General features: G+C 48.9%; 1 protein-coding gene across 4 annotated transcripts in view; it reads left to right on the top strand.

Moving 5' to 3' along the window:
* Positions 1 to 7,969, top strand: part of Actn1 (actinin alpha 1) — a 93,619-nt gene extending 85,650 nt beyond the window's left edge. For 2 of the 4 annotated variants that reach the window (XM_031357871.1, XM_031357874.1), the window contains exons 16-23: positions 1 to 22; positions 258 to 392; positions 1,347 to 1,526; positions 2,627 to 2,773; positions 3,742 to 3,822; positions 4,261 to 4,326; positions 5,472 to 5,630; positions 7,051 to 7,969. In XM_031357871.1, coding sequence (XP_031213731.1) covers positions 1 to 22; positions 258 to 392; positions 1,347 to 1,526; positions 2,627 to 2,773; positions 3,742 to 3,822; positions 4,261 to 4,326; positions 5,472 to 5,630; positions 7,051 to 7,209 — 949 coding nt within the window. In that variant the 3' untranslated portion in view covers positions 7,210 to 7,969. The remainder of the gene's footprint in view (positions 23 to 257; positions 393 to 1,346; positions 1,527 to 2,626; positions 2,774 to 3,741; positions 3,823 to 4,260; positions 4,327 to 5,471; positions 5,631 to 7,050) is intronic. The other 2 variants (XM_031357873.1, XM_031357872.1) reach the window with 2 other exon arrangements.
* Positions 7,970 to 9,500: the final 1,531 nt, after the last annotated feature.

Genomic DNA, 9,500 nt, shown 5'->3' with positions numbered 1-9,500 from the left:
GATCAATGGCAAATGGGACCATGTGAGTTAAAAGGTGGATTGGCATAGGCTGAGCCATCATACATTTCCTAAGAGCGGGATTTTTATCTTTATCTCACTGGTCTTCATTTCTTTATCAGTGAATGAATTTCTAGTCCAAATTGACATCTTCACTCTTGCTGCATTCTGACTTGCACCTCTCCCTCAGTGGGGCCCCCATTTTCTCACCTGCAAGGTATTTGGCCCACCTACAGAGTCCCCGGTTGTTCCCACCCCAGGTACGGCAGCTGGTGCCCCGGAGGGACCAGGCTCTAACAGAGGAGCATGCAAGGCAGCAGCACAATGAGAGGCTACGCAAGCAGTTTGGGGCACAAGCCAATGTCATTGGGCCCTGGATCCAGACCAAGATGGAGGTGAGTTTTGTCATGGGAGTTTTGTGAGGCTGGGAATGTTCTTTCTCTTCCTACTTAGTACCATTCCAGCCAGCCAAGTCACCTGCTTACTAGGGAGGACCATGACATCGCGAGATCCAAACCCATGATTATTCAGTTGCAGGGGATGCTGATGGTTTGGTCCCTGTGTCTGATTGGAGCAAAATAGGACACTATTAAGGAACCACCTATGAAAGTTTCACAGGGAGAGCAACTGAGTGCCTTGGTCAGCTCAGGCCTTCCGGGTTGTCTTGTCTCTATTACTGCTCTCCTGGCAATGAGCCTGCTTCTTTTCAGAAAGAGAGCAGAGCCTCTCAACAAGTATAGAATGTTTCATAGAATGGAGAGGCTCGATCAGGGAAGGAGCATGGCCAGAGTGTGATCAATGAACATCTTGTGCATGGAGTGCATGCCAAGTTGATGTGGGTATACACTTGCACACATACATGTACTCGAGCATATGCTCATGTGCATGCATCCCCCAGACTCTACATGTAAGTGCTTGATACGTTTTAACAGGACTGAACTCAGTAAACAAAATTGCTTTCACCAAGAACCACTTATGTGAGTGAGTGGCTGGCAGAAGTGTACATTAGGCCTGGCCCCTGGGGATGAATGGGGATCAGTAGAGACTGGACAACCATCCTAGGAGGCAAAACAGTAGGGTTGTAGAGGAGTCCCATCATGTGAACTGAGAAATATGAGGGGGGGTTCTGACTCACCATAGATAGATGGGAGATGGTTGGGTATAAGTATTGGATGCACCTTCCCTACCAAGGAACGTCCACGCTAAATATCTTTTCCTGCTGTGTGTTGCCAGTGCTAACCTCTTTAGGGCTAGGAAGGTAGCTAGGAGAGGTGACCCATAGCAACTGGTCCCTGCCCCAGGAGTGCCAAGTAGGGAGGTATGACACGACATCTTCTTCTGATGATCAGGAGATTGGGAGGATCTCCATTGAGATGCACGGCACCCTGGAGGACCAACTCAGCCACCTGCGGCAGTATGAAAAGAGCATCGTCAATTATAAGCCAAAGATTGACCAGCTGGAGTGTGACCACCAGCTCATCCAGGAAGCACTTATCTTTGACAATAAGCACACCAACTACACCATGGAGGTAAATGGGCCCCGCTTCTCTGGGAGGAAGCCTGGGGCTCTTCCTATCCTCCATTTGGGGTAGCATCTCCCAGTGAATCAGGCTGGAGGAGGAGGAGTATGCTCTCTACCCCTGAAACTCTGCACCTTTAATCTGCAGTACCTTCTGGATGCCAGAGAACTGGTTGCAAGAGCACACATCTGGTCCCTAGCTGGGACTTAATGAACCTTAATTTTTAACAAGCATGCCCCAGTGATGCTAGTGGGCTCAAGATCTCACTGGCTTAGGTACCTGCTTCCTAAATGGTGTTAACTCTTCATCCCTTAACAACAGGATATGTTCTGAGGTTTGCCTTGTTAAGTGGTCTCCTCGTTGTTCAAATATCAAAGTGTGCTTTCACTGGCTGCAGTATTATCACGCGGTCACCGAGACCACTGTGATGTATTTGGCTTGTCATTGACCAGAAGGCCATTATGTAGTGCCAGCTGTGTGGGTTTCCCCCAAAGGTTTATTTGTGGATGTACATGCCTGTATGTGTGGCTGTGGGGTAGGTCTTGTTGGGACAGGGGCATTCTGGTTTGGTTTTTTTAGCTTTTCCCACCACAAAAATCTACCTTCCTTCACTAGCAGAGGTCCAATGGCAAATCCAGGTCTTGTCATTTTTCCAGGCAAAGGCCTGTTCTTTCTGGCCCCTTGCAGGCCTCCCATCCTGATAGAGTGTGCTGTGTCCCTCCTGATGGTGATACTATAACTCCAAATAGAAGATCAAGTTAACTGGGTTTTTTTTTGGGGGGGGGGTGTCTTTAAAAATATTTTTATTTTATGGCTATGAGTATTTTGCCTGAGTGAATGTCTGTGCACCGTGTCTGTTCCTGGTGCCTGAGAAGGCCAGAAGAGTATATATCCCCTAGAACTACATGTATAGATGGTTGTGAGCTGCCACAGGGGCCTGACAACTGACTCTGGGTCGTCTGGAAGACGGAGAAATGCTTTTAAGCACTGAGCCATCTCTCTAGCCCCTACTTCTTGCCATTTTTGAGTTGAGAGGAGGAACAGTTAGTTGGATAGCCTGGAGCCCAGACCTGGCGCTCCTTTCTGATGGGCTCATTATTTGCCTCTAGCATATCCGTGTGGGCTGGGAACAGCTGCTCACCACCATTGCCAGGACCATCAATGAAGTGGAGAACCAGATCTTGACCCGGGATGCCAAAGGCATCAGCCAGGAACAGATGAACGAATTCCGGGCCTCTTTCAACCACTTTGACCGGGTGAGAGCCCCAGTCCTTGCTCATAGAGTGGCCTCCAACCCCCGACCCAGAGCCCTGGAGGGCATTGCCCAGGGCATGAGCCTGGTCCTTGGGTAGGTGAGAAGGAGAGAGAGGAAGAAACTGATAACAGGCAGCTCTGACTCGGTATACCCCATAGAGCCAGGCTTTCTGAGCTGACCGTAGCAATTCTACTTTGCCCTGTAAACCTTCACAGTGTTCCTAGAGAGAATGATAATGTGGGTGAGAAGGGAAAGTTCTTCTTCATTCTTGACTCTCTGTCTCCTGTGAGAAATCAACCCTTGGAAATGAGGGTGTCAGAGTCACCCATAAAGCCCTGTGCCTGTAGCTGTGGGGACTGTCCCTTACCTCTGCCTTGAGGCAAAGGACCAAAAAGAGACTCTGCCCCTACCCAGGCTGCCTTTGGGACCCACTGCTGGGGACATTAGATTCCCCTCTCCTGGGTTCTCATGTCAGCTTCAGGACAGGCTGCATTGTCAGTGGGCTGCACATTCCCAGTGCCCTGAGCTTGGGGACAGCCACAAGGGAGTTGGGGCATGAGGTCAGGTGCTCTCCACCACCCTGCCTGATTCACTGCCCTCCAGGTACCTGGCGAGGTGGGGGGGTAGGGATCTGGGAGGCATCAGGTCACCTGGGGCACTTCTGGGAGCTTCTCACCCTTGTGGCTCATCATGTTCCCCCTCTGGCCCTGCTTTCCCAAGCAGGGCTACGTGTTCCAGGGACAGGGCTCCCCCCTGGAACCTTGTCTGTGTGTCTAACTGTGTGCACTTTTATTTCCCCTTTCCCCACCCTTCCCCTCCACCCTCTCCATCCGCATGCCTTTGTCCCCCGTGTCTCCCCACACACACCACCTCCCACCCCGGGGCATGGCCCACCCTCCCCACTCCCCCCTCACGGTCTCCTCCTCCCTGGCACCGCATGGCTCGCTGCCTGGCGCACCACGGCCCCAGGATCACTCCGGCACGTTGGGTCCCGAAGAGTTCAAAGCCTGCCTCATCAGCTTGGGTTATGATATTGGCAACGACCCCCAGGTACTCGCCTCCTGCATGGAGCACGCTTAAGGGTGGCCTCTGGGGCGAGAAATAACGCATTTCTCCTTTTTTTCTTCTCTCTCTGTCTGACTCTCCCTGTCCCCCTTACCTGTGGGCCACGGGGCTCATCCTCTTCTGCTCTCCCTGCCTGCCCCGCTGGGTTCCTCTGACTTCTGATCTCTGCCTTTGGCTATCCTTCCTGGGAACCTGCTTGGGTATCCACCTCCTCTCCCTCGCGTCACGTCTCACTTGTGGACTGGACTTCTGCATTTCTTTGCTCTGACCTCCTTCAACATGTTCCTCCTACATTCTCCGGCTCCTCCTATCCTTCACATCATAAACTGGGTCCTTTCTTTCCACTGTCTTCCTGGCCCCTGGCTGGCTCCTCCTCCTCCCATCTGTCTGTCCCTCCTGTGTCTTGGCGCCACTGCCCCACAGAAGAAGACGGGCATGATGGACACAGACGATTTCCGCGCCTGCCTTATCTCCATGGGTTACAACATGGTAACGTAAACCCCATCCTCCACCTGCCAGGCTTTCTGTTGCCTTGGCTGGGTGACAGCCACCTGACTGGAGAAGCTAAGTCTTAGTAATGGTGGACGAAGGCCCTTAGGTTAGAACTACCCTCCTCGGAGGAGTCCCTTATCACCATCCTTGGGGAAGATGGCACCTGAAAACCAGCCCGTCCATGGGGCCAGGGTGTGGCTGAGAAGCTTGGCCTCCTCATCATGATCTCTGAACCAGTTTATCTTATAGAACTTACTGTGGGAAAAGAGCTTTTTCCTTCCCACAGTGGACACCAGCTGTGGACAGTCAACCCCAAGGCTTATAGAACTCTGCTTTGTCTTATAAGACAATGGAGGTCTATACTTCTGCCCTGATAATTGCTCCATCCAGACCTACCACTCAGTCTTGGCCTAGCCCTCTCTCTAACCTTGTTCTGTCCCCTCTGCATCCAGCTTTCTGAGCAGGATAGGACCTTAGCTGGACAGATAGGTGTCCATCGAACCAAGTACAGAGCCTATGGGATGCCCAGCAGGGTTAAAGGCTAGACCAGAAGAATACTCAGTAAATCCCACATTGCCATCAAAGCTTGTGGTCTCAGATGAAGTGAGGAAACCCCACGAAGTGGTTGTAAGAGTTAAAGTGACCGCAAGTACTGTGCACATGTCTGGCACAGAGCATTAAGGAAACAGCAAATGTTGGAGCCAGACTGCCTGAGTCCTAATCCTAGCTCCCTACTTACTAGCTGAGTGGCCTTGGATAAGTCACTTACCCTGTCTGGGCCTCAGATTTCCCGTACAATGGAAATACTATGATTTTATTCAGTTGTGATGATAAGATGAATTTAGAATTGTAGCTGGCATATAATACATGCTGTATGGGTGTCAGCCATTGTTGAAGTTTTTGTCATTATAATTAATACTACCATCATTTTCTGTAAAGGAAACCCAGGGCTCTGCAGTGGGTGGGAAGTCCTGGGACTCACAACTGCTGGGTCACTTTCTCACCCTGGGGCAACCCAAGCCAGATTAGAGGTCTGTTGTGCCTCCCGTTCCAACAATAGGCTACTTGGGGCTGGAAGTACCCCTGAGATGGCCCATTAGGCCGTTAGGGTGACAGGTGTGGGTTCGCTGTGTTTCCTCCAGGGAGAGGCAGAATTTGCCCGCATCATGAGCATCGTAGACCCCAACCGCTTGGGGGTAGTGACTTTCCAGGCCTTCATCGACTTCATGTCCCGAGAGACGGCTGACACCGATACAGCGGATCAGGTCATGGCCTCCTTCAAGATCCTGGCTGGAGATAAGGTGGGTCTCTTGTGGCTCAGGCACCATTTGGGTCTGCTCTGTAGGTCACGGGGCTGAGAGACGAGCATCTCATTCACTCCTCTCAGGGTCCCATCGGGCCTTGTTGTGCATCTCTGCCCATTAGGACATGGTCTAGGCTTTGCAAGGAACCCGGCAAGTCAGCAAAACCCACATGTGTTGAATGGGGGAGGCACATGTAGAGTAGTTAGAATATGTAGGATCCTCAGAAGCCACTTAGTTGAAATGACTACATTTGTAAAGGAAAAAAAGCTCAGAAAGGGGAAGTGGTTGCCTGACTTTTGCAGTGAACAGAGGGTAGCCCCATTTCTTCCTCATACTTGGTCCCAAGGGACTCCCAGTTGAAGAGTTTGGAGCTGTGAAGTCTTTGGTAAGTCCTAGCGCAGCTGTTCTCAACCTTCCTAAAGCTGTGACCCTTCAATACATTGTGGTGACCCTCCAACCATAAAATCATTTTGTTGCACCAGGCAGTGGTGGGGCATACCTTTAATCCCAGCACTTGGGAGGCAGAGGCAGGTGGATTTCTGAGTTTGAGGCCAGCCTGGTCTACAGAGTAAGTTCCAGATAGTCAGGGCTGCACAGAGAAGCCCTGTCTTGAAAAAACCAAAAGCCAAAACCAAACCAAACCAAAACAAAACAAAACCAAAATTATTTTGTTGCTACTTCATAACTGTAATTTTGCTTCTGTCATGAATTTGATAGGCAACCACTGTGAAAAGGTCATTCAACCCTCAGGTTAGAACCACTGTCCTAGACCCTTTAGCTCCTAAAACCAGCAACTTCCATGTGACTTACCCATTGGGAAGGGAAAGAAAATCCAGAGGCCCGGACTGGGAGCAGCCTGAGATGTGTGGCAAGGCCTACAGCTCTGTAGACCAGTTAAGAAAGTGGCCTGTAGCGGTGATGCCTAAAATGGACATTCATTTTACTCTGCTGGACACTCACAAGTAGACATGGGCGGACATCTCTAGAGAGGCTGGGTGGATGGATGTGGAAAGGCTCCTAGGAATTTACCTGGTCCACCAACTTGTTGACACTGAGCCAGCACATGGTTACTGTACACCAGTAGGATGAATGAAAGGAGTCCGAGTGAAATAGGTTTGGAAGGACATTGAAGTAGATACTAAAATGGAAAACATGACGTGTTAAAAATACCATATACATATGATATATAATTTGTAAATATACAATATGCACTTAAAATAGATATGTACATATATACATGCAGATGTCTGTGTTACATGTATGCATGCATGTATTGTATGAAACAAGTTAGAGCTAGGAGAGAAAAATACAGGTACCTAACATGCCTGGCAAGTTTATGACCTAATAGTTGCGGCAGTGCCGCATTGCTTTCCGGCCACTGCCGAGCTTTGCGACCCTGACCATGCTTTCTCTGCAGAATTACATCACGGGGGATGAGCTCCGCCGCGAGCTGCCACCTGACCAAGCCGAGTACTGCATCGCAAGAATGGCCCCCTACGCGGGTCCCGACTCCGTGCCCGGTGCTTTAGACTACATGTCCTTCTCCACGGCGCTGTACGGCGAGAGTGACCTCTAACCTGCCCCTGCCTACCGCCCCCACCACCCCAGCCTTCTGCGCGTGCGCCCCACCCTGCTCCTCCTCCACCCAGTCTGGCTGTCTAGGTTTGGTTTGAGCTCAGCCTCTAAGGGGATAGGGCTCCGACCCAGGCGGCACCGAGCCTCCCTGCCCGCAAAGTGACAGTTTACAAAATTATTTTCTGCAAAAAAGGAAAAAAAAAAAGTTACGTTAAAAAAAGTTTAAAAAGAAAAAAAAAACCAAAAAACTACATATTTTATTATAGAAAAAAGTATTTTTTTCTCCACCAGTCTTAAATGGAAAAGAGGAAAAATTAACTATTTGCACCGAAATGTTTTTTTGTTGTGACATAGGAAAATAACCAAGCACAAAAGTTATATTCCATTCTTTTTACTGAATTTTTTTCCTTCTACCTGTTCCGTCTGCTGTATTCATTTCTCTAACTTCATGTCCACTTGGGGGTGGGGTAGGTGGGTCCTTTCGTCAGAGGCACACTGGTGCATGTGTGTTTGCTAGCTCACTTGTCCATGAGAATATTTTATGATATTAAAGAAAACCTTTTGAAATGGCTGCTTTTCAAAGAAGATAATTCATGGCTTCTCATTTTTTAGTCTCTTCAAAAAGTGTGGCTGGCCTGTTTTATGACTGCAGAGTTGTTGTTTTTTTAATTTTGAATATTGCCTATTAAAGATAGGACAAACTTGGATGGAGATTATGATGTTGCTTGGCACAGACTGTATTAAAACAAACACTCCCGTGACATTACTTTGCTTGTTCCATTTGCTGGCTTCCAGAAGTGGGGGTGGGTTGTGTCAAGAATGGTGTGGAGTACCTGGACTCACCCACCTCTAGATTTTGAGCCTGGTATGGTCAGTCTTACTGCTTTATTTTGAAAAGGAAAAGATGGTCTCGTCGATATACTGGGGATTGGAAGGTCACAAGTGCATGAAGGATCTACTGAAAAGGGATGGGGCTTGGTGGCAGGGTATACAGCGGGCATGTGCCAGGCCTTGCATTCAATCCCTAGAGACCCCAAAATGTACCACAGATAATGGCTGTTGGTCATTGCAGGGAGCTCACTGGCAAGGCAGATTGCCAGCACTTCCCCCCATCCAAACATATATGATGATAAGCTCCAATGTATCATTTGTTGTCTAAGAATATATGGTGGTGCTAGGAACCTGTGGTTAGAAGTCCCGAGGCTTCAGAGCAGTACAAAGTGATCATGGTTAAGATAACTTCTCAAGGAGGGTTATGTCAATGCATTTGGGAGGTCAGCCTGGAGTCAGTTTTAAAATCCCAGGCTGTGCCTCCTAAAAATGACACCCATTCATTAAGTGGTGCTCTTATAAACATGATGGTAAACGAGTGCAGAGAACACTGGTCTACACGTGTGTTGGCTGTGGCCAGTCTAATTTTCACTTTAAAGATTCTGTTCAGTTGGAAGAATCACTTAAAAGTAGGCCAGTGGGTAGGCCCTGCTGCCAAGCCTGAAGGCCTGAGTTTGATCCCCAGGACCCACATGGTAAAGAGAACCAACTTTCAAAAGTTGTCCTCTGACACATGGATATGGACACACGTGCTCACACACATGTGCTCACACACACTAAACAAATATGTAAGCTTTTTTTTTTTTTTTAAATAGGACAATCCTTAACATAGCATTAACTGCAGTTAGGGGGATGAAAGCCATCTGAATATTGTGGGCTGAGCTAGAGAAGTGTATGGTGGAACCTTGTAGAGATTGGTTCAGGAGACATTCTTGAGCTCTTGGTCTGTTCTGGCTGCTGGGCCACTGAGGAAGCTAGCTGAGGGTCTGGCCTTGGGAAGCTTATGCCTTTAGCCTTGAACAGTAGGAAGCTTGGAAGATGCTGAGCATCTCTGTGGAGAAAGCCCTAGAAGTAGGCTGGTCCTGGTTTCAAAATCCTGAGAGGGCAAACGTACCTGTTCTTAGCTATTTTTATGCAAATTAGCTAAAGATAAATGTAGGTGTTGGGGGAAGAAAGTAGTCTTTGACCTGAAAGTTTTTCAGGCCCAGGATAGAAGCATTCTGTGCTCCTGTTTCTAAAGGTGTGGTTAGTCCACATCCTTAGCAGTGCTTTAAAAAATATTTTTTTAAGCATTTGTTTACTGGAAGATAGGGGTCAAGTGTGTACCGCACACCTCAGAAGGTCACAGGAAGACTTGGAGTTGGCTCTTCTGCCCACCACGTGGGTTCCAGGGATCAAACTCAGATCACCAGGCCTGGCAGCAAGAGTCTTTACTTGGTGGCTGGTCCTTCAGCAGTGTTT

This window comes from Mastomys coucha, unplaced genomic scaffold (assembly GCF_008632895.1).
Source record: "Mastomys coucha isolate ucsf_1 unplaced genomic scaffold, UCSF_Mcou_1 pScaffold6, whole genome shotgun sequence".
Taxonomy (NCBI): domain Eukaryota; kingdom Metazoa; phylum Chordata; class Mammalia; order Rodentia; family Muridae; genus Mastomys; species Mastomys coucha.
The sequence above is the reverse complement of the archived record's forward strand: the minus strand, read 5'-3'. Positions and strand labels throughout refer to the sequence as shown.